This window comes from Gastrolobium bilobum, unplaced genomic scaffold, assembly GCF_033153095.1.
Source record: "Gastrolobium bilobum isolate Gb01-03AN ecotype WA unplaced genomic scaffold, APGP_CSIRO_Gbil_v1 utg24596, whole genome shotgun sequence".
Classification (NCBI taxonomy): domain Eukaryota; kingdom Viridiplantae; phylum Streptophyta; class Magnoliopsida; order Fabales; family Fabaceae; genus Gastrolobium; species Gastrolobium bilobum.
Genome location: NW_026897547.1, coordinates 1 through 25,755, shown reverse-complemented (window position 1 = coordinate 25,755; position 25,755 = coordinate 1). Strand labels below are relative to the sequence as shown.

Sequence of the window (25,755 nt, the reverse complement as noted above, 5' to 3'; positions counted from 1 at the left end):
TCGCTGAAGGCGGGGACCAGATTGGGATCGATATTTGCTCAGTACGCCAATTCATACAAGAACTGGAGGGGGGACTTTTTTCTGAATTCAACCAGTACTTGGCGAGGGGGAATTGCCTTTTTTCGTTGACCGAAAGAGTGGGAAAAGTCAGTTTGAGCTATATTGGACCAAGGCCCATTATGAGATTCCCGCTAGTCAGTATTCATTTAGGCACGGAGCTTTGTCTCTTGAAGAAGTATTGGTAGTGGATTGATTTGCGGAGGTTAAGGGAGGTCTTGATTGGTGGCCTACAAAGAGAGTGTTGTGTTATGGAGGTGTGGTGGTGATTCATACCATTTATGGCTATGTTGTGAGTATTAACTGTGTTTACTAACACTTGTGTCTTTCCTATGTTGCAGTTGAGAGCTTGCCGATGGAAACGTTGAGACTGGCTCATCAGGCGGCTGCCAAGGTTAGGACTGCTAAGGGTGTGGCTCCTCAGGTAGCGCTGAGCCCTGCCTCGAAGAGAAAAGATGTGGACAAAGGAAAAAAGAAAGAAGTTCACCACCGCCGGAAGAAAATCCGATCTGCGTCTGACATTCCTGCTGGCGAGCTGGAGAGGAGGGCAGTTGTCCTTATAATTAAAGATTATATGAACTTGGTGGGAGGTTCGTCGGCGAGCAAGTCGACATTCGGATCAGTGTCGCCTGGGCATGAAAGCTCCGGACTGAAAATGGGAGGAGACGAAAACTTAGTCCCGCCTGGGGGTTCAATGATGCCACACCTTAGGTTACATTAGTTGAGGCAGTTAACAAATAGCGACTGCTACGTCTCGGGTGGCATTCTTGAGGACTCTGGAAACGGTGGGATGATGGTGACTAGTGCTCCTGGTGGTGGAGGGATTTTGGTAACGGCGAGTGCGCAGGAGGTTCCTTCTCCTGCTGAGATCCCAGTTGGCAGGGCCCTCAAGTTATCGGAAAGGGACCTTGACTCCACCTTTCCTAACCTCGGACGACCTAAGATGGTGGTGCCAGAATGAATCAATCACCAGGAAATCCTGAATTGCACGCAAGTGGTCATTGGCCGAATCTTGGGTATCTAAGAGGTCGCCCTTGCTGTTGACAGCTGCTGCTCTGCTCAGGATGATCGCCTCAATGAGATGAGGCATAAGGTAGATGGTCTGACCGCTGATGTTGGACGCCTTGGTAAGGAGGTTAGTGACGAAAAAGCTGCTAAGAAGTCTCTAGTTGCGCAGCTGAAGAAGGCAAGTGAAGAGGTTAAGTGCCTAACCTCCGAAAAAGATGACTTGTCAAGATTGCTGGACGAGTCCAAAAAGGACAAAGAGGGCCTCCAATCGGAAAAAGACATATTATCCGGTGAATTGGCCTTCGTGCATGGGAACCTTCACGCCACTCAGGAAAACCTCAAAAAATCAACTGGGCGGGTGGAAGAATTGGAGGAAGCCTTGGCGAACCTCGTGTACGAGTCGTTCAACAATGCGATTCGACAAGTCTGCGTTTGGCATCCTGAGCTTGACATAACCGGTTTCAGCCTTGAGTATGAGGTGGAAGGAAACAAGATAATTGAGCGGCTAGCAGATGGCGGGGTGGAGGTAATTGAGGAGGGTCCCGCCACTGACGAAGATGAAGGCTCACCAGGAGTCCCTCCTACTGGCGACGCAATCGGTGATGGCTATCCTTTGAGGATGAGGCTGGACGTGACTTGTCGACGAGACTTGCTGGCGTGACTTTATCTGGGCCAGATGCAGAGAGTGGGGGTGGTGTTGTCGCCGTTAGCGTGGCTGAACATGCCTTGGTAGCTGCAGAAGAGGTGGCACCTCAGGAGACCGCCAAGTTTAATTGGTAAATTTAGCTTTTCCCTTTTTGCACGGTTGGTATGCCAACTGTTAGCTTTCCCCTTTTTTCCATGGTTGGTATGTCAACCATGGACTTGTACTTCTTTAACTATTAATGAATTTTTCCGCTTCTTGTTCAATCCTTCTTACTCACACCCAATGCATGGGTCTAATACGTTGCAACTTTCCATTAACGCGTGGCGAGGGTGAGAACCGTCCCGTTACTTAGGCGCTGTCTGGGGGTGAGAACCGTCCCAGTTACTTGATCGTTGGCTGGGGGTGAGAACCCTCCCAGTCCAACGCGTGGCGGGGATGAGAAGCATCCCTTCACTTGGTCGTTGGCTGAGGGTGAGAACCGTCCTAGTCTAACGCATGGCGGGGGTGGGAACCTCCCGTTACTCGGTCGTTGGATGGGGGTGAGAACCATCCTAGTCTAACGCATGGCGGGGGTGAGAACCATCCCGTTACTTGGTCGTTGGCTGGGGGTGAGAACCGTTCCAGTCTAACGCATGGCGGGGGTGAGAACCATCCCAGTCCAACGCATGGCGGGGGTGAGAACCTCCTGTTACTCGGTCGTTGGCTGGGGGTGAGAACCGTCCCAGTCCAATGCATGGCAGGGGTGAGAACCATCCCGTTACTCGGTCGTTGGCTGGGGGTGAGAATCGTCCCAGTCCAACGCATGGCGGGGGTGAGAACCATCCCGTTACTTGGATGTTTAACTTGTACTAAGAATTGTGAAAAGTTGGCAATCATGTTCATTGAAAAAGTGGGACCCTGCCTCGTTCAAAACCTTTTCCAATTAAACCCATTGGGACAAAAACTTGGGAAAGGAAAAGAGTGCAGGAATTGTTACATGGTAGTTCAACTATAATATTTCTTGAGCTTATCTGCGTTCCACGCCCTGGGGATTGCTTTTCCGTCTAGTGTCTCGAGGGAGTATACTCATTTTCCCTGTTTGTTTGCTACTCGGTAAGGTCCTTCCCAGTTTGGAGCGAGCTTTCCTTCGCGGGCATTTTTGTTTCCAATGTCTGCTCGTCTAAGAACCAAATTCTTTTCTGTGAATTTCTGGGGAACAACTTTCTTATTGTAGCCAGTGACTGACTTTTCTTTGGAATGGCAGTCAGACTGAGCAGCACATTCTCTGAGCTCATCTAGGAGGTCTAATGCTTCTTTAAGATTTTGACTGTTGGAGACCTCGGCAACATGATCTCTCCGCCAAGAGGGTTCACCAACTTCTACGAGGATCATAGCTTCAGTTCCGTATGTTGATCTGAAAGACGTCTCTCTAGTGGAAGACTGGGCGGTTGTCCTGTATCCCCACAGGATGTTGTCCAAATTGTCAACCCACGCCCCTTTATGTGCCTCCAATTTCTTCTTGATTCCTTTAGCCAGCATTTTTTTGGCCGACTCCACTAAGCCGTTGGATTGGGGGTGTTCTACTGCGACAAAATGATGCCGGATCTGCAAATTTCCCATTAATTCGCGGAACTTAGCGTCGGTGAACTGGGTACCATTGTCTGTTATGACTTCACCAGGGATGCCGAAGCGGTAGACAATACTTCTCCAAAAGAACTTCCGCGCTTTCAGGGATGTAATGGTGGCTAAAGGTTCAGCCTCTACCCACTTGGTAAAGTAGTCTATGGCGACAATCAACCACTGGACTCGGCCAGCCGCCATGGGAAAGGGACCTAGGATGTCGATTCCCCACTTGTAGAAAGGCCACGGTGAGGTGATTGACGTCAACTCTTCTAGCGGGGCTTTGTGTACGTCGGCAAACCTCTGGCATTTTTCACATTTTTTAACGTGCTCATGGGCGTCGCGCTCCATTGTCGACCAATAAAAACCAGCTCTCAATGCTTTCTTTGCTAGCGAGTGCCCGCCCATGTGGTGACCGTTGATTCCTTCGTGAATTTCTTCTAAAACATACTGAACGTCGTTGGGGTTCAGACACTTTAGGAGTGGAGTTGAGAGTCATCTCTTATACAGTCGTCCTTGTAGTATGCAGAAATGAGCGCTTCTTCGTACTACCTTCCTAGCTTCCCTTTGGTCGAGAGGTAGGGCTCCTTCAGACAAGTAATTGACAATGGGCGTGATCCAGGTCTCTTCGGCGGCTACGTCTGCAATGTTCATGACTATGCATGGGTTAGGCAAATTATGTTGGATCACAGAGCGATTGTTACCGGGGCTCTTTGTGCTTGCTAACTTGGCAAGGATATCTGCCCGGGTGTTTTCAGCTCGCCTGATATGCTCCACCTCAACGCTTTCGAAGGTCTGTATTAACTCTTTGACTTTCTCTAAGTACTTGCACATCAGTGGTCCTTTGGCTTGATACTCACCGAGATCTGAAATGTCACCAACTGAGAGTCACTGAAGACTTTGAGGTGCTGGGCTCCCATCTCCTTTGCTTGAATTAGGCCAGCTATTATGGCCTCATACTCTGCCTGGTTATTTGTGGTATTGAAGTCGAAGGATAAGGAATGCTCGACAACCACCCCTTCTGAATTTTCAACTATCTGCCTAAGGATTAGAGAATCAGTGCTGGCATAGAAAAACAGACAAGACAACTCAACGAAAATGCTTGATTGCTATTCATTATTCAAGCATTTTCCTTCGTTTGATCAAAGAAAGAGGAGACATCCTCAATCCAACGATGCAGGGAAAAATTGTGTTAATCACAAGAATGCCACTTCTATATCCACCCTACAAATAGAGGATCAAATGAAGACAATAAGGAGCTTTTTCTGTAACAACTCATGTTCACTCTCTTTTCTCCATCAAGTCTCCACACGGACAAAGTAATCGTCTTCTCCATTTTCATTTTTCTCCATTGTTACTATTTTATTATTGTTTTGAGTCTGTAATTTCTCTTCGTTCTTCTTCATTTCCTTCAAACTATAACTCGGGTGTATCTTGGGTCTATGGGATTTCAGATTGTTAAATCTTTGTTTGTATTTTCAGCCATGCCTGTGGCATGAGCTAATTTCCTTTTGGGATGGATAATTCGTAATGTTGTTTAACCTCTGTAATTGAATCTTAGTTACTGAATCTAATGAATTTCTATTGTTTATGTATTTTAATATCTTATATCAATGGAAATTGTACATAATCTGAGAAAGAAACTTCTATAAGGAAGGGATTTTAGATTGCCGAACAATAGGAGGAAGGTGAAAAGTGTGGAAACACTTTCATTGGTTGCCTTAGGAACAAGGGACCCCTTTGTTCATTTAAGGCTCTAATTTGAGTAATTGTTGGGAACAAAGCTGCCATAGGAATATGGGGTTTAATATACTATTTTAGCCCAAGAGCTTGAATAATCAGCATTTGCGATGAAAGAGACCTGAATAAGTCCATTGGATGAGGTCCTGAGCCTGATTGCAGCTGGTTTACAGTGGATCAGTGCATCAATTCCTTTTCTTTTAATAGTCGTCCTGCATTTCACTTCATCTGTGTCGTTTCTTGAACTTGCTGAATTATTTTCAGCATTTATCTTTAATGTTTCTCAATACAAACCAATTTATTCCAATGATTTTCCATTCCTCCTTGAACTAGGAAGGATTAAAATACATAATGACGCGAGGAATTATTTCTAAGTTAAACTGAACCTTTTGTCATAGTGGGAACGCCATTGTGATAACTGTGAACGTGCACCCAGAATAGTTCAATATTGTTTCTTTTATTATTTTTATTCTTTAATACAATTTAAAATTCAACTAAGCAATATTTTCTCCGTGGGAATGATAATCTGCGACCTTGTACTCCCATTTATTACTTGATGCATGCACTTGCGCAATTGGTCATCATCTTGAGAACTTGGTGACTGCAAGAGACCAATAGCTATAAGCATTTGATTCCCAATTTTGAAAGACGATAATGAATAATGGCTTTTTCCCTAATTAATTTTGATTTGTGAAAACCATATCTTGATTTTAGATGTGCTCTATGAATTTTATTTGTTGATTTTAACAAGATCATCTCTTGTGTTTCTTCTTCCATAGATCCACAATATTGCCCAAGATTTGGTAGTTTACCGGAAGAAAAACCCAAAATCCTTCTCTATTGAACATGAGTAAAAATTGCATACATTTTATTTGATATTGTCCTACTGTCTTATTAAAGACGAGTAAAAATTGTACACCATGTTGATATGATCTTTATTTATTCACTTGATTTTGCTTACCTCAATATTTTTTTTTGATTAGTTGTCTTATAGTTGTTCGTCATTTTGTTGGCATTTGTTCATTCGTTCAGATTTACACTTTGTTTCTATTCTTTTTTATATGGCATTTCTCGTGGTGAGGTTTTTGTAGAATAGATTATTTTATGTTTAGAGCTAGAGATGTCATACGCTAAACCTGAAGCACCAATCTCACAAGAATTTTCATCTTAAAATTCATCTCAAAGAAATAAACATAGAGGAAAAATTGATCCAAGTTGGGCACATTGTAAACAACTTGTTAAAGAGAATGGAAAATTTGTTCTAGTGTGTCTCTATTGTGATAAGATAATTATAGGAGGTGGCATCAATCAACTTAAGATCCACTTGATCGGAGAAAAAGGAAAGTTGAACAATGCAAGAAGGTTCTAATAAATATTTGTTTTTAAATGAAGCAAAGTATTGATGAGTGCAGGAACAAATAAAGAAAAATCCACGAGAAATATCAAGATAGTAATCCTTTTGATGAAGATGAGGTGAGAATAGTAGGTGATGAAGTGCTAGAAAATCCATCAAGAAAAGCACCTTCTATGTCTCAAAAAGAGAAGAATATCAATCCTTTATGTTCTTATTTTATCCCTAAAACAACTCTTGGAGCTCAACCTACCATCAAGTAAGTAATGGAGAATATGACCTCAAAATTTCCAAATGGATGACTGATGCTAGTGTGCCATTTAATACAATTAATTCATCATATTATCAGCTAATGATAGATGTTATTTGTAGTGTAGGTCCAAGATATAAAGGTCCAAACTTTTACAGAGTTTGTGGTCATTTGTTGAATAAATGGGTTGTAGAAGTTAAGAGACTTATTGAGAGTTGTCACACTGTTTGGAAGAAAACATGATGCACTATTATGACAGATGGGTAGACTAATCATTGTAGGAGAACTCTTATTAACTTTCTAATTTATTGCCCAAAAAGAAACTATTTTTTTGAAGTCGGTTGATGCATCTAATGCATCAAAAGCTGCAAACTTAGTGTATAATATACTGGTGGAAGGGAAATACTTAGTCTAACTCTAACTTTTTTTCCACTTTTATGGCATTACAAAGCATATTGGCTCTAAAAAATTGCATTAAAGGCCATGGTTCAGCTTGTTTTAGGGAGGCTAAGCCAAAAAAAATAAAATTATAGAACAAGTCTTAGCGTCTGTTTGATTGTGTTTTAATTATTTTGTTTTAAAAAATACTTTGTAAAATAACTTACAAAAATTATTTGTAGAAAAAAGAACAAAAAAATATGTTTGATAATATTATTTTTAAAATTAAAGAATTAAAAATGTATTTGATAAATTTGTTCTTAAAATGTGATTTTAAAGTAAAAAAAATATAAAACTCGTATGATTGATAAATTTTTTATTAACTTCATCTTATGATTTCTATTTTATTAGTTGTGAATAATTTATCCAATACATCAAAACTGAATTTACCAACTTCTTCTCCTTTGGAATTGTGTCACAAAGCAGCCTTCTTTTTTACTCCATATTCTCTTTTTCATCTTCTAAAACCTCATGAAATTCCTCCTCTTCCTCACCATCTAGAAGGACAAGTCCTACATAAAAATGTGACATTCTAAGGCTTGGATTTGGAGATTTGGAGTTTGACGTCATAAGTCACTATGAGAAGTTCTTTAAGGAACCAACAGTGCTATTCACTATCAGGCTTGTAGAAGGAGACACAAGTTTTTTCCTTCTGTTTTATATTTTTACATAATTATAAGATTTTCATTAATGAGAAACTTGTTCTTTATGTTTCTCTTTGTTTAGGGAGTTAAAACTCAGGAAAGATAACAAAAATAGCTTTTAGATGTTTTAGAATTTTAGTTCTAAAAACTAAAAAAATAGGCATGCTTTTTAAAATCAATTTTAAGAATAATCACTATAAAACAAGTTCTTTTATTTTTTGTTTTTAAAATTATAAAGCTATTTTTTGAAACAAGAATCAAATAGGCCACTTAGATTCTAATATTTGGAAACAATGTGTTGATGTTGTGAAACTTACTGGGCCAATTATTCGTGTGTTGCGTATTGTTGACAGTGAAGATAAGCTTGCCATGGGTTTTCTTGTTGGACTTCCTCCTTCAATGCTAAGCCCAAGCCCATTGAGGGGTTTTTCCAAAAACCCTAAACCTTAAACCCTAGATCTCACCTCCTCTATATATTCATTAGTTGTGGGAGGAGGCTAGGTTAGAGAGAAAAATTTGAGAGAAAATTATTTGAGAGATCCCTAGAGAGAGTTTGAGTGAAACATCTCTAGGATAGTTTGATTATCACCATTGTTGGAAAGGTTGTGTTAACCACCACATTGGTGTTTTTTGATTCTTTGTATCCATTATTTTCATAGTGGACGTTTGATCTGGACTAGGTCCCGTGGGTTTTTACTTCTTCGTTGGAGAAGGTTTTCCTACGTTAAAATCTATTTGTGTTCTCTTTCTCTCTCTCTCCTATTTGTGTTTTTGATTTTCCGCTGCGCTTCCCGACATGGTGAAGTTCAGGCCGAGGTAATTGCCGAGATCCGAGATCCAGGATCTCATTGAGTGACTTCTGCAAAAGGCTGCTAAGCTGAGTTTGAGGGAACCGAGTTCCCAACAGTGGTATCAGAGCCCGAGTTCGACGGGTTCTGAGGGAGACGAGATGTAGACCAGTGGCATAACCCATGATGGAGATATGTTCAAGCTGACCGCAGACAATTGCACCTATTGGAGATCGATGATGCAGAGACCGGCAGGAAAAACCGATAAAGAGTGAGAGATTTAGAGTCGTAAGGCGGTAGCTACAATAAAAAAATATATTGATAAAAGCCTCTTTGAGCACGTGTCCGAGTTCACGAACGCGTACGAGTTGTGGATGAAGTTGGAGTCCATGATTCAGAAGAAAACTCCCAGGAACAAAGCATACCTGGTTCGCCAACTTGTGAAGATTGAATACAAGGACGACATGAGTATGATTAAACACCTCAACACTTACAAAGGTATTGTGAATCAGCTTTCAAAGACTGAGATGAAAATTGATGACGAGATGCAGGCCTTGCTGCTGTTGAGCTCGCTGCCAGAAAGCTGGGATGCTCTGGTGGTGACTTTGAATAATTTGACTATAGATGGAAAATTGAAGATGGATGTCGTGACAGACAACCTCCTGGGCGAAGAAGCTAGGAAAAGAGAATGAGGTGTTTCAAGCACATATGAGGCCAACGTTGCTGAGAACAAAGGAAAATCCGACTTCCGGGATAGAAGCAAAAGCTGAGGTCGAGGTCGTGACAGGCGAGAAAAGTCCAGAGGTCGGTCAAAGCCGAGATATGAGTTGAAGTGCTTTTACTGTGGAAAGACATGTCATAAGAAGCCAGACTGCTGGACCTTGAAGAATGACGAGAAGAATGGCTCGTAAAGCCGGATCAGATTATTCTCAAGAAAAGGGAAGACAAGAGCACCACTGCGGTGGCTGCCAACCCGGATGCCGATATATTCCTTCTAGGTGAGGATAATTATTTGAATGTTGCATATGATGACTGCACCTGGATTGTTGACTCCGGTGCCTCCTTCCACGTTACTCCACACAAAAGTTTTTTCTCTTCTTACCGAGGTGGTGATTTTGGAGTCGTGAAGATGGGAAATCAGGAGGATGACCTTCGCTAATTTCCTTTGCTTTATTGTTGGTACAAAAATCAAACATTGAGGCTATATAAATTAGTTTAAGCAGTAAAATTGTCTGCAATATTTTAGGATTACATGTTATTTTTTTCTCAAGAACTTTTAGAACAAAATTCTTTTTCATTTAAAAGAGAGAAATTTAGAACATAAAAAATCACCTTCCAATGATCCGTAAATGGCTAATAACTAAGCCTTAGCCATCCATAATATCTTTCATTAGTTTTTGGAATTTCTAGAGCTTTCCACCAAACTTCCCTTTGAAAGTTAAACAACATTTTTGGGCTGTCATTTTAAGATGAGCCTCCTATCTCATAGATATTCCGAAGTAACATGAACTACTACCACACTCTAAGGTAAGGTCATCATCCACTCTCTTTTAAGATTATAGTAGTAAATTAATAATCATATATAATTTCTATTATAAATATTTGTATGGTTTCACTAACAAATTATATTCCTTAAGAATATTGATTTAGGAGAATTTACTGTCCCACATTAAATATTTGTGATTAAATAAGGAAGTAAATATCAGTTTTTTATAATTTCTATTTGATAAATATTTTTTTTAATTCTTTAATAGTTTTTTATTTGTTTTCTTTAATCAGTATTCCCTTTTTTCGGATATACTTAAAACAGTATTCCGAAAGCACTTGTTGGTAATTTTTATTTTTTTTGCGGTACAAATAATGCTTTTAAGTAAAAATAATAAAGAAGAGCAAATTAAACTAAGGATAGCGCTAATAAAAATTAAGAAATTATGCCAATTTAATTTACCACAATCTACCTATCTCTCATTTTGTCTATCTATTTAACAATCTATCTTTCTATCTATCTATCCATTAATTTATTTATGTATATGCAGATAATAAAGTTAAATTGAGTTTATTAAAGTTATTAATAAACTATCTCTAAATAGCTGAATTAAATATGAGTTATTATTTCACAGATCGATTATAAACACATTGAACTTATATCTGGATAAAATATAGTAGGCCCACCAAAGGTTAAAGCCCAAACACAATAGGCCCGTAAAGGGTTAAGGGCCCAAATAATGAGCAATATCCATATCGCGCATAAGAAGTTAAAGGCGCGATGGCCTCATCGCGCCCAAACCGTCCATAACATAACTTCATAATGAAAGAAGTGATCAAATAGATAAAAAGCCACCGCGCTATAGAACCAATACACAAGTGACAACATCAGCTTGCCACTACTCTATCAAGATAGCCTGATATAATGGGATAGGGCCAGAGCAACACCAGTTGAACCTGCAGCCCTTCTACAACCAATCAGAAGATACACCGTCTATGAAAGGCGGTATTTGATTCACTATATAAGCAAAGGGTACAAACCCAGGTATGATAATCTAATTCAGTAAGAATACCACATAAGCCTGACTTTGATACTGACTTGAGCGTCAGAGTGTCATTGCAGGTACCCCCCAGTCTGGATCATCGCGCCAAAGGAGAATCATACCCATCGTACCATCAACAACTATCAATAGCCCAGAAAATAGATAACCCAACCCAAATTCTTCTCACATCAACCGTGTGCGATTAGGCCCGATACATATTGGCCTGCCCATATTGTACTGACTCGATCATTGGCGCCGTCTGTGGGAAACATCTCTTAGAACCTGTTCATCCACAAATCTAAAAGCATGGTTGATACCAGAAGCAAATCCCAGAATGGTTCCAAAGGGAAGCAGAAAGAAACACTAGCCTCCCGGGAAAAGTAATCTTCATCAGTTGCACCAATTTTCGTGCATCACAAAAATCCACCGATGACCCAACACTTGTTGAAACTTATTACTCAACAGAACACAAAAATTGCTCAGCAAAATCGAGATTTAGCTTGATTAAAAAAATCACAGAAAGCTAGAGAAAAAAATCAGGAAAAAGGAAAAGAAAAAGAGAAAGAACCTGAGAAAGAAAATGAGAGAGAGCTTGAAAATCCGGGTGAAAGTGAGCTAGGACATCAATATTCGAAACAAGATCCTGAACCCTCTGGTCAGAGCAAGAAAGGGGAAGGAGAAATAGAAACTCCTGAAAATTCCCAGGAAAATTCTAAGACAGTGTCACGTGTCTTACATCCCTTTACCCCATGCGTCATGAGTGTCCCCATTCCAAGGGATGTGAAAATAACAATTGAAAAGTATAACGACAAGGGAGATCCGCAAGAACACCTAGAGCAATTCCAAACAAACATGATGGAACAAGATGTTGCTGATCTGGTAGCTTGTAGACTATTCCCAACCACGCTGAAAGAAATTGCACTTAGATGGTATTCCGCTTTACAACTAATTCAGTTCAAAGTTGGGGAGATATCACTAATCAATTCCTCATATAGTTCGCAACTAGCAAAGCGCAGTACAAATCCATCCATGCCTTGAAAACAGTATGACAGAAAGCATATGAAACTCTGCGCGATTACCTTGATAGGTTTTTTTATGAAGCGCTCTTAGTAAAAGATCTAGATTCATAAGTCTCCTTACATCTCATCATTGAAGGATTCCTTGAAGGCCCTTTCTCTATGTCGTTGGCAAAACATCGCCCACGCACCATAGAAGAACTAAGAGCGCGAGTCAAAAAGTTCAATAACCTTGAAGATTATAAATGATCTCGGGAAACTTCCGGCATGAAAGCAGAAGTAGACAATTTTTAAAAAGACTTTCAGAAAAAATTTCAAAGACGGTTACGTGAAAAAAGAATGTGGGACAAGTTTGATAACTATACTCCTTTGAACACATCTCGAAGGCGAATCCTTAAGGAAGTCTTCCAAACTGGTTATGTTCGCGTTGCTAAGCCCCCACCACTGAAAAAGGGGGGCCAGTGCGATGAGACAAAGTTTTGTGAATTTCATAATGATACCGGTCATACCACAGATGAATGCTTTGATATGAAGAACACCATTGAGATACTCATCAGAGCAGGAAAACTTCAAGAATTCATTTCTACTTGCAGAGAGTTTGAGGCTCAAAGAAGGCGCGATAGAAGTGCTGATAATGATTAGAATCCTGACCGATAGAAGGCATATCCCAAAAGAGATTATAATCAGGCCAAAAATAATAATGATAGGAACGCACGTTATGACCGCACTAATAGACATGAAGGAATACCAACACGGGATAGACCACAAGCGACGCAACAACAACAACTGCCCAATAATGCTGCTGGAGTATTAGCCACTATCGTCGGAGGAACTGCCGGAGGAGGGGCCACTAGCTCGCAACCAAAGCGACATTTAAAATCAGTCATAACAGTTCACGATCATAAACAGCCATCTACATCCCATGCCAAGCGTCAATCCATAACTTTTGAGGATGATGATTATGGAGACATCATCCCATACCACGATGATCCATTAGTAATTTCTGCTTGTTTGGCCAATCTCCAGGTAAAACGTGTTATGATTGATAACGGCAGTTCTGCTGACATACTCTTCTGGGATGCCTTCCGCGCAATGAACATCCCAGGCTGTACAGATTTCATTGGATTTACCGGTGAATGTGTACAACCGAAAGGTACCATAGAAATATGGGTAACCTTTGAGGTCATGCCTTTGGCTCGTACTATTAAAGTACATTTTTACGTTATTGAATACGCGTCTGCATATAATGTCATTTTAGGACGTCCAACTATTGTTGCTTTAAAGGTAATCATTTCTATGCCTCATCTTTTGAATGAATTTCGAGACTCCACTGGCGCTATTGTTGCTATCAGAGGCGATCAGAAAGAAGCACGTAGTTGTTATAACACCAGCCTACGAGTGAAATCAACGACTCATCGTGCAGAGAAGGGAAATACGTCAATCAACATGACCAACTTAGATATACGCGAAGATTTGCGTGATGTGCGACCGCAGCCTGATGGTGAATTAGAGGATCTTCAACTTGGTCCATTACCTGAAAACGTTACCAAAATTGGTCGTCATCTACCAGACACTGAGAAAAAGGAATTGATAGCGGTATTATCAAAAAACAAAGATCTTTTTGCTTGGACAACCGCTGACATTCTAAGAGTGGATCCTGATGTAATATGCCACCATCTTACTCTTGATCCTAAAGCAAAACCAATCGCGCAGAAGAAGTGTAAGATTTCTCCTGAAAAATAGCGGGTAGTAGATATTAAGGTAACAAAGCTGCTCGATGCTGAGATTATTAGAGAAATCACGTATTCCACTTGGCTTTCAAATTTCGCGTTGGTCAAAAAAGCCAATGGCAAATGACGCATGTGTACTGACTACACAGACCCCAATAAGCACTGTCCGAAGGATTTTTACCCTCTCCCTACCATTGACAAATTGGTGGACAATCCATCTGGATATCAAATTCTTTCTTTTATGGATGCGTATTCAGGGTATAACCAAATCCCCATGTTCAAACACGATGAGGAAGCCACTGCTTTTATTACCATAAAGGCCACCTATTGTTATAACATGATGCCATTTGGTCTTAAAAATGCAGGCGCAACGTACCAACGTATGATGAATAAGGTCTTCAGCCAGCAGATTAGTCAACTACGTGAAGTTTACATTGATGACATGATTGTCAAAACCACGACAATCCCACAACACCCTCACGACTTAGAACATGTGTTTCAACAGTTGCACAAGTATAAATTATGACTCAATCCAGCCAAATGAGCATTTGGAGTCCTCACAAGCAAATTTTTAGGATTCATGTTGAGACACAAAGGCATAGAGGCAAATCCTGACAAATGCAGAGCAGTCCTCTACATGGCTAGCACTCGAAATATCAAGGAATTACAATAATTAACTAAACGGATAACAGCTCTAACTCGATTCTTGTCAGCATCAGCCTAAAAATCATTACCCATGTTCAAACTATTGCGCAAGCAAACCAATTTTGATTGGACTCCTGAATGTGAAGCATGATTCATCGCGATAAAAGAACATTTCCGAGAGATAGAATCTCTGTGTCTCTTGTCAAACTTCAGCTCCTGGTGTCTCTTCCAACTCGTATCAAAGAGTTTCACCACTTCCTTTCTCATTGCCTTCTTCTTTGTAGAATTACGCCTCCTTTGAAGCGTCCTTACCTCTTTGACATCATCTTTTAGAGTTTGAGGAAGATCCTTCAATTCCACTTTTGAGGTTCCATCTTCTTTATAATCATCTGCTTTTTCAGGAACCTCAACCGCTACATCTTTTTCTTCCTTTACGACTTCAAAACTAAAACAATCGTCTTTGTGAGAAGACTGTTTTAGAGAATCGAAGACGTGAATAGTAACATTTTCATCATTCATTCTTAGCTCGAGCTTCCCGCTTTCAACATCAATCAGTGCACGAGATGTAGCTAAGAAAGGTCTACCCAGCAAAAGGGGCATTTCAGCTCCCCCTTCCATGTCTAACACCACAAAATCAGCAGGGAAGATGAACTTGTCCACCTTCACAAGAACATCTTCTATTATTCCACTAGGCTTTCTTACAGACTTATCAGCAAGTTGAAGAGATGCCAAAGTAGGCTTCAACTCGGTGATCCCCAAGGAATGACAAACAGAAAGGGGCATCAAATTAATGCTAGTCCCAAGATCACATAATGCCCTGCCAATTTCGGTGTTGCCAATTTCAATTTGAATATTGAAACTCCCTGGATCACTAAGCTTAGGTGGAAACTTCTTCTGTATTATGGCACTACACTCCTCAGTGAGTGTTACTGTTTGGCACTCTTGCAACTTATGCTTTCTTGATAACAAGTCCTTCATGAAATTAGCATAATTGGGCATGCAAGCCAGAGCTTCAGCAAAAGGGATATTGATATGCAATTTCTTGAATATATCCACAAACCTTCCATATTGTTGCTTCTGATCCTCCTTCTTGAATCTGTCAGGATAAGGTGCCATAGATCTCACATATTCAGGACTCAGCTTAAACTTCTTCTTTTCAACTGACTTCTCCATTTCAGCAGGTTTTTCAATTTCTTTTTCTGGCTCCTTAACCTCCTTTAGCTTATTTTCAGCTTCCACATTTATTCTCGGCTTTTCTGGAGCTGCTACCACTTTTCCACTTCTAGTTGTGACAAACATACAATCCTCCTTGGGATTTGTAACTGTGTTACTAGGGAAAGTGCCTGAAGTTCTATCAGCAACTTGCTTAGCCAGTTGACCAATTTGATTCTCCAAATTCCTGATAGAAGCACTCATGTTTTTAGTATTGGCCCTAGTCTCTTCCATGAAGGCATTGGAGTGTTGAGCCATTTGTCCAACTAACCTCTCCAAATCAGAAGGTTCCTTAGCTGGAATTGGTGGAGGCTGCAAATAATTATTAGACTTGAAATCAAGTCCAGTTCCTTGTACTCTCCTCTGAAAATTATTGCCTCCAGAAGGATAATTCTGAGTCCTCGAGATGTTTTGTGGCTGAGGTCTCTGATCATACCAAACACCATTAACATGTACTTGTTGAGGAGGATCAGAAGCCATTAAGGTAGGACATTCATTAGATTCATGATTGTCCTGGCAGTACTCACAAACTACTGCAGCAGTTTTTGTCTGAACACCAGCCAACTGCATCTTATCAAGCCTTGAGGTCAGGTTTGCTACCTGCTGATTATAGCAAACTGTTTTCAGCCAGCACTGCATCATCACCTTCCAGTTGAAGGATGCCTCTCTTAGGCTTGGATGAAAACACTTGGTTTTCGTTGGCAGCCATCCTCTCAATCAACTCAAGAGTCTCATTTGCTCTCAAAGTTCTAATAGTGCGTCCTGCTGCACCATTCAACACCATCCGAATCTCAGGTTTGCAACCATTGAAAAAAATTCTAACCTGATTACCAGCAGTCAAGTTATACTGAGGACATCTTCTCATCAGATCCTTGAACCGGTTCCATGCTTCACACATTGATTCACCCTCAGATTGAGTGAAGTTGGTGATATCATTCACCATCTGGTTGTACTTCTCCATCGAGAAGAACTGAGCAAAGAACTTCTGTGATAAATCATCCCAGGTTGGAATGCTTGCTGCAGGCTGTCTTTCCAACCAACTAAGAGCCTTTCCCTTAAGAGCAAAAGGGAACAACCTTAACCGGATTGCATCATTAGACACCTGAGGATGTTTGATTGAGTCACAGATCCTCAAGAATCTGTCAATGAATCGGTGAGGATCGCTACGCTCCTCTCCTCCAAACTGGGCTCTCTCTACCAAATTGATATGAGAGGACTTGAGCTCCCAATTGTTGGCAACATTTGGCTGAACAATACTCGCATTGGGCCTGTTGAATAATGGAGTAAGAATGGTGTCCATGAGCGGATTGTCAGCATCATTGTTGTCCGCCATTTTATCTTCTTCTTCTGACAGAATATTTAACTCGTTGAATGCAAGCTTCTTCCGAGAAAATTTTCTGTTTTTCTTCTCTGTTTTTGTGATCTCCAAATCAAGTGAAAACTCGGGCTCTTTACCTCGCATACAACTTAGAAAAGAGATTAGTAGCACTTGTTCCAAATATCACAAAAATTTAAAAATAAAATAAAATAAAATAAAAAAAATAAAATCCAATCTTAAAATCAAAATTAATTGATATAAGAAACGCCAATCCCCGGCAACGGCGCCAAAAACTTGATACTCACCGGCAAGTGTACCGATCGCACAAGTAATATAATGATAAGTAAAGTATCGTCTCCACAGGGATTGTGATCGTATATCAATTAATTGTTCCTTTCAAGAATGGAAGTGTTCACATGGTTTTGAGAAATATTGTCAATTGGTTTGAAATTGAGAACTGAAATAAAGACTTAGTTTTGTAATTTTTATATTGAGAAAAAGAACAATAAAATAAGAATTGATTTGTGAAAATATGAGAAAAGCATTGTAGCTAGAGCGCACTCACCTTATGATCCCCACTTCTTACTTTGGATTAATTTACAATATTCATTTATAAAATTACTCGAATAAATTATTATCTAAAATAATTAGTTAAATCCCAATCCCATGGCAATTTAACCCTTTAATCTCAATTGAAATCCTAATCCCTTAGCAACCCCTCATGAAAATTAAGCAATGAACTCAATAATTTAGTCATCCGCAATTCAATACACATCTATCCCTAGCATGCATACGAACCGTTATCCTACCCCCTTTCAGGATGAAAACCCCAATATTCCTATCTAGGGTTCTAACCCTCAAACTATTCTCAACTATCAGATTGATCAATTCTAATAAAGAGAATATAAATACGCACAGGATAGAAATAAAGAAAATTTAAATAAACGAAGAATTATAAACTAATCCGTCGTAACAAGGGTTCACATAGGGTTTGTGACCCTAACTACAATAAAAAGTAAATTAGCCAAACATAATCATGGCTAAAAATAATCCAATATTCAAAAGCATAAAATTAAAGAGAAAAGAGAAGAAGAACTTGATCTCAGGAATCCTCTCAGAGCTTTGCCGTCGTCTCTCTTCAGAAGAATAGGTCTGAATCCTAATTATGTCATATGGGTCCTATTTATAATCCTCTTTTCTTCCTTCCAAAAATACCCCCAGAACAACATAGTATATTTTCCCGCAACCCGGCGCCAGTTGTCGCCGGTACGACGCCACTTCGCCGCGGAGTTACTGTCCAATTGTGAAAAGTCGGACCTGCTTCTACGTGGATCGGCGCCAGTTGGCGCCACCTCCTTTAATTTTGGCGCCTAGTGGCGCCATTCTTCCTTGATTTTGGGCGCCCTTTGGCGCCATCTTTGCTTGCTTGTGGGCGCCATTGTGCGCCATTAATTGGTGATGAATGTGGCGCCAGTTGGCGCCACTTTGATGCCACTGAGCGCCACTCAAAATTCTCCGCTGCAAAGTTCGCAATCCGGCGCGGGTCTGCGCCATTCTGGCGCTAGTTAGCGCCAATTCTCTGGCATTTGTACTATGCAACATGATGCCACATGGAACTTTTCTCTGTGTGGAGTCGCGTCAACAGGCTTTTTATCATTTGTAATTTTCCCGCCTTTTACCTGTAAAAACATAATTAATAGGTGAGAAATATTATTGAAAAGAAAGAATCAATATAATTAGCAAATATGTATTTAAGTTGCTCTTTTATGACTCAATTCTTATTAATTTTAACACAGAAAATCACACTTGCCAGAGGCACATCACCACACCAGACTATCAAGGCGCAGGTGTTAGCTGATTTTCTTGTAGAAATGACACATCCCGAATGAATCCAGTCAGAGGAAGACTGGACAATCTTTGTTGATGGATCTTCTAATCTTAAAGGAAGTGGAGTTGGGATCATCATCGAAAGTCCTCAAGGCGTCACAGTGGAACATTCTATTCACTTTGGATTCAAAGCCTCGAATAATCAAGAAGAATATGACGCAGTCTTGGCTAGGCTAGCAATGGCAAAAGACTTGGGAGCAGCAAGAATAATTTTGAAAAGTGATTCACAATTGGTGGTAGCACAAGTACAAGGAACCTACCAAGCGAAGGAGGCTTTGATGGAAAAGTATTTAGACAAGGTACATTTGTTGTTAGTTGATTTTGAAAGTTTTGAAATTGAACATATCCCAAGAGAGTAGAACGCCAAGGCAGATATTTTATCCAAGCTTGCTAGCACCAAAGGCCTTGGAAATAATCGATCCGTCATTCAACAAAGTGTTCCCAAACCAAGCATTGTGATGGTCGTCATCAAGCGCAAAGCTCGTCCTTCTCACGGTGCCGAACATATGATAGAGGATGATGAGATACGACTAGATGATAGGGAAAATTGGTTGACTCCAATTTGGAAATATCTGACTAAAGCAACAACGCCATCTGATCCGCGTTCAGCTAGTAAGTTAGCGCGCCAGGTTTCATTTTATACCATCATCAATAGCCAGTTGTATAAAAAAGGATTTTTCTTCCCTAATGTTGAAATGTTTAGACCCACAACAAGTCCAATATGTCCACATGGAGGGAAAATCCTTATCCATAAAGTTAATTCGCGCAGGATATTTTTGGCCCACTATGGAGGAAGACTCCAAAAAGCATGTGCGGCATTGCGTCAAATGTCAAGAGCATGCGACTTGCACCATGATCCACCAGAGGAATTATCATCGCTCATATCCCCATGGCCGTTTTACCAATGGGGTATGGATTTATTAGGACCGTTTCCAATTGCGGTAGGAGGAGTGAAGTGGTTAATAGTCACAATTAATTATTTTACTAAATGGATTGAGGTTGAGGCCTTGGCCACTATATCAGCTAGCAAGATACGCAGATTCTTTTATCGTAAGATCATACGCAGATTTGGTGTCCCTCATACCATTATTACTGACAATGGAACGCGGTTTGTGGACAAGAAATTCAATCAAGTGCTTCAAGATTTACAAATCAAGCACATGTACACTTCAGTTGAACATCCACAAACCAACGACCTAGCTGAAGTCGCAAATAAATTTCTAAAATGAGGGTTGGAAAGAAGGTTGGAGGCAGCAAAAGGAGACTGGCCAGAGCATTTGGATTATGTATTATGGGGTTATAGAACTACTCATCTCTCAACCACCGGAGGAACTCCTTTTCGCATGACATATATAAGTGAAGCAATGATTCCAGTCGAAATTGGAGAGCCATCTTGGAGAAAGATGTATGCGACTGAGGAAAGTAATTCTCAGGAATTGTTACATAACTTGGACACAATCAATGAAATGCGCGAGATTGCTCATATCAAAGAAGCCGCTTTAAAATAGAGAATAGCAGCGCGCTATAATTTGAAGGTCATTAAATGAAGTTTCAATGTGGGAGAATTAGTCTTGCACAGAGCAGATATTAGCAATAAATATGCGCGACAAGGTAAATTGGCCGCAAATTGGGTAGGGCCATATCGCGTCCAAAGCAAAACCGAAAAAAACGCATATATCATTCAGACATTATCTGGACTCACAATTCCACGCACATGGAACATAGATAAACTCAAAAATATTTATAGTTAAGTTCTTTTTGATTTGCTATATGTATTATATTCATCACTTTGCGCAAATAAAGCTTGCAGGTTTATTTCATTGTGTGTTCATACTACCTATCGTGCATAAAAGGAAGGTAAAACCTTAAATGGTTAAAACTTCCATAAAGCACGCTGAAGATTAAGGAAGGTAAAGCCTTAACTGGTTTAAACTTTCATAAAGTGCGATGAAGATTAAGGAAGGTAAAGTCTTAACTGGTTTAAACTTCCATAAAACGCGACGAAGATTAAGGAAGGAAATGTTAGAATATGGATGTCCTAGAGACAATCTTTAGATTAGATTAGGACATATGTGTACCTTTTATACGAGAAGGAGCCGTGGCCTAAGGAGCAAGATGGAGCGAGCACCATGACCGTCTCAAATAAAACTGTTTTATTTATATATGCTTGTATATTTTAAAACGTCTAGTATGCATGAGATAGTGTATCGCGAATGTATGCTTTTATGGCTTAAAACGACTAGTATGCATGAATTGGACAAATCGCGTTTGTATGCTTTACTGTGCACGTCCAATTACGACTAGTGTAACCCGATAGATGTTTGACATAGGTTACGACTAGCATGATAATAATACATATACGTTTGATGAGACTTAGTAAACCCTAAATATAGGATCCCTTAAAGGAATCAATTATTAAGCGCATGATTACCTCCCACCACCAATATTACTCAAACCTCCTCTAAATAGTGGTGCTCCACAACTCAATTGGGACCAACTATTTCGTTGAGTGAGAGAAGTGTTAGAAGTGTAAGACACTTAGGGTGTTGGTCAGTGCTTAACTGAGTGCATGAGTTGCAGGCTCAGCCGGGCTTATGTGCTTAGGGTAATAGTGCTAGGTTGGTTGCATGAGATGCACCACTAAGTGACAAGGAGTTGTCCACCTAATGTTAAGAGAATGTATAAGATACTGTTGATAAAGATCAACCCATTATTTACTTTAATCTTGCGGTCTCAGACGAGGGTTAAAATAAATAATCGTACTCTTAAAATCCCACTAAGGTAAAATCTAAAAGTAGAATAACCCTAAGTCAGATTTTAAGGGTCATAGACTTGGATAAAATAGTGGGAGGGGCATATTATTTAAAGTCTTTAATAATTTGATCTTATTTCATGACAATATATATATATATATATATATATATATATATATATATATATATTAATTTATCTTTACATCTTTTTCAGCTTTAGTATGACTATTCCACTGTCACTGTGCTCTATACTCGATACGAACAAACTGACCAGTTCAAACTTTATGGACCGGTTTCGAAACCTGAGAATTGTTCTTAGGGCCGAGAAAATTGCTTATGTCCTAGAAGGTGACTTGCCCGTAGCTCCTAAGGTAGGGGAAGCTGATTATGAAAGTTTCGATTTCGAAGCTCATAAACAGCACATGGAAGACAATGTGATGGCAGTTTGCATTATGTTGGCATCCATGTCGCCTGAACTGCAAAAGCAGCATGAGCATATGGATGCGCCCTCTATTATCTTGCATCTCAAGGATTTGTATGATATTAAAGGAAGGCATGAGAGGTATAAGGCCTCTAGAGAACTGTTCTCATGCAGGATGTCTGAGAGCATGTCTGTGAGCAGTCATGTTCTTAAGATGATCGGGCTCATTGAGAAGCTAGGAAATCTAGGCTTCGTGATGGATGCCGAGCTAAGTAATGACTTAGTCCTCACCTCACTTCCACCTTCCTTCAGTCAATTCATTATGAATTACAACATGCATGGGATGCTTGTGAGCTTGCCTGAGTTGTTAAGTATGTTAACAACTGTTGAAGTGTCTATCAAGAAGGATAAGACACAAGCTCTTCTGATTGGTGGGCCTAATAAGGCCAAGGGTAAGGGCAAGGAGCCTACTAAAGGAAACTCCCTTAAGCCCAAAGGAAAACCCAAGAAGAAGAAAGGAAAAAAGAAGGGTAAGAGTGCACCCAAGGACAAAAACGATGATGTGTGCTTCCATTGTGGCAAGAATGGCCATTGGAAGAGGAATTGTCCAAACTACCTGAAGAGTGTGAAGGACAAGAAGCATGTGATGTTTCTACCTCAGGTATTTACATGATTGAGATAAATTATTCTTGTGCTGATCCGACTTCATGGGTATTGGATACCGGTTGTGGTTCTCATATCTGCAATGTTTTGCAGGTGCTTAGGAGCCCCAGGAGATTGGAGAAGAACGAGGTGGACCTCCGCGTTGGTAATGGAGCAAGAGTTGCTGCTCATGCTATTGGATATACCGACCTCATTTTGCCTACGAGCCTTTTATTGCATTTGAATAATTGTCTTTATGTTCCTAGGATTTCTAGAAACATTATTTCTATTTCTTGTTTAGAACAAGATGGTTTTGCTTTCACTATTAAGGATGATACATTTTCTATCATTTTGAATAATATTGTTTTTGGTACTACTTCTTTAATAAATGGCTTATATGTTTTGAAAATGGGAACTAAAGTGCTCAATGTAAATGTGAAACGACCTAGGACAGATAATCAATCTTATCTTTGGCACTATAGACTAGGGCACATAAACAAAACAAGATTGTCTAGGATGGATGCAAATGGATACCTAGATTCCATGGATTTGGAATCCTATGGACAATGTGAATCTTGTCTAGCTGGGAAAATGACTCGTCACAAGCCCAAAGGGCTTGAAATTCATAGGGCTAGTGAGTTATTAAAACTCATTCACTTTGATGTTTGTGGCCCAATGTCTATAGAGGCTAGAGGAGGATACTCCTATTTCATTACCTTTACTGATGAAAAATCAAGATTTGGGTATCTGTACTTGATGAGACATAAATCCAAAGCCTTTGAAAAGTTCAAAGAATATAGGAAAGAAGTAGAAAAACAACGTGACAAGATGATTAAGACATTTTGATCAGATCGTGGTGGTGAATATCTGAGCCATGAGTTTCAGGATTATCTTAGAGACAATGGAATTCTCTCGCAGCTTACTGCACCTTACACACCACACCAAAATGGTGTCTCCGAAAGGAGAAACAGGACCTTGTTAGACATGGTCAGGTCTATAATGAGTGAGACTCAACTTCCAAAATTGTTTTGGGGATATGCCTTAGACAAGGCGGCATACCTTCTAAATAGGGTACCGTTTAAATTTGTTCAGACCACACCATATTAGATATGGAATGGTAAGATACCCAACCTGAGTTACCTCAGGGTATGGGGATCGCCAGCATATGTCAAAACGTTGGCATCAGACAAGCTTAGTGCTAAGAGTACTAAAAGTCTATTTGTGGGGTATCCCAAAGGCACTAAGAGATACTACTTTTACTCCTTGGATGAACACAAGGTGTTTGTGTCCAAGAATGCTGAGTTCCTTGAGAAAGATTTGATCTCTCAAAGAGCCAGTGGGAGTAAGGTTGATCTTGAAGAAGTTCAAGGACCACATGAACAGATTGAGGAACCCGAGTCTGCTCCGCAGGCGACGTTCTCCAATGGAGAAGTAAACACACAACTCCGTAGGTCTACTAGGGTCATCCATCCACCTGAGAGGTATGGGTTTGTGATTGAGAATCAACAAACCGTAGAGGATGATGAACCAAGTAACTAAGAGGAGGCAGTCAAGGATGTTGACTCTTCTAAATGGCTAGAAGCCATGGAATCTGAAATAGATTCGATGTATCAAAACAAGGTATGTACCTTGGTACCAAAACCGCAAGGAATGGTTCCTATCGGTAATAAGTGGGTCTTTAAGAGAAAGATTGATGCAAATGGCAACGTTCAAGCCTACAAAGCTAGGTTGGTTGCGAAGGGATATCGTCAAAGACAAGGAGTTGACTATGATGAGACTTTCTCACCAGTTGCCATGATCGAATCTATTAGGATCATGTTTTCCATAACAACATATCATTACTATGAGATTTGACAAATGGATGTCAAGACCGCCTTTTTGAATGGATTCTTGAAGGAGGAAGTGTATATGACACAACCTGAAGGTTTTGAAACCAAAGGCCAAGAGCATATGGTATGCAAACTGCAAAGGTCGATATATGGGCTAAAACAAGCATCACGGAGTTGGAATATTCGTTTTGATGAAGTCATTAGGAGTAACAGTTTCATCAAGAACGAAGTCGAACCTTGTGTTTACAAGAAGGTTAGTGGGAGTAATGTCATTTTCCAGGTACTTTATGTAGACGACATATTGTTAATAGGAAATGACATCACCTCATTACAAACAACTAAAGACTGGCTTTCAGAAAGCTTCACCATGAAGGATTTGGGAGAAGCGGCCTTTATACTTGGTATAAAGATCTATAGAGATAGATCTAAGAGGCTGCTGGGTTTATCTCAATCCACGTATGTTCACAAGATGATAAAGAGGTTTAGCATGGAAGGGTCGAAAAGGGGTTTTCTTCCCGTCAGTCATGGGGTACATCTTTCCAAGGCTATGTGTCCTAAGTCACAGCCTGAGAAAGATCGCATGAGTGGAATTCCATACGCTTCGGCTATTAGATCCATCATGTATGTCATGATATGTACGAGACCAGATGTCTCATATGCTTTGAGCATTACGAGCAGATACCAGACATACCCTGGAGAAGGTCACTAGACAGCAGTCAAAACCATCCTTAAGTACTTGAGAAGAACTAAGGATGCGTTTCTGGTCTATGGTGGGGTGGATGAGCTTTCAGTGATAGGATTTACTGATGCCAGCTTTTAGAGTGACAAAGATGACTGCAAGTCACAGTCAGGATTCATATTCACCTTAAATGGTGGGGCAGTGTCTTGGAAGAGTTCCAAGCAGGAGACTACAACAGATTCAACGACTGAAGCTGAATACATAGCTGCTTCAGAAGCGGCTAAGGAGGCCGTGTGGATCAAGAAGTTCATATCTGAACTAAGGGTGGTGCCAAGTGTGGATGAGCCCATACAGTTGCTTTGCGACAACACTGGAGCCATTGCGCAGTCAAAGAAACCTAGGTCTCATTAAAGATCTGAACATGTGCTCCGCAGATATTACCTTATTAGAGAAATCATTGATAGGATGGATGTAAAGATGGATTATGTTCCCACTGATGATAACCTAGCCGATTATCTGACGAAGGCGGTTTCTCAGAGAAAGCATGATAGTCATTATGAGGCTTTGGGTATAC

General features: G+C 40.2%; 1 protein-coding gene and 1 non-coding gene across 2 annotated transcripts; both read left to right on the top strand.

Moving 5' to 3' along the window:
- The first annotated feature begins 12,404 nt into the window (after positions 1–12,404).
- On the top strand, positions 12,405–13,808 carry LOC133307959 (uncharacterized). The gene is made up of 2 exons (XM_061508539.1): positions 12,405–12,679; positions 12,773–13,808. The coding sequence occupies exons 1-2, from the start codon at positions 12,405–12,407 to the stop codon at positions 13,806–13,808; spliced, it is 1,311 nt and encodes a 436-aa protein (XP_061364523.1).
- Positions 13,809–16,491: 2,683 nt separating this feature from the next.
- LOC133307970 (small nucleolar RNA R71) lies at positions 16,492–16,597 on the top strand. The gene has a single exon (XR_009751107.1). It is a non-coding gene; the product is annotated as a small nucleolar RNA R71 (small nucleolar RNA).
- The last annotated feature ends 9,158 nt before the right edge of the window (positions 16,598–25,755 follow it).

Bases quoted from the DNA above. Each gene is read 5' to 3' on its own strand.
- LOC133307959 (XM_061508539.1), top strand. From the start codon at position 12,405: ATGTGGGACAAGTTTGATAACTATACTCCTTTGAACACATCTCGAAGG. The intron at 12,680-12,772 runs GCGCGATAGAAG...TAATAATGATAG, and splicing joins GAGTTTGAGGCTCAAAGAAG to GAACGCACGTTATGACCGCA.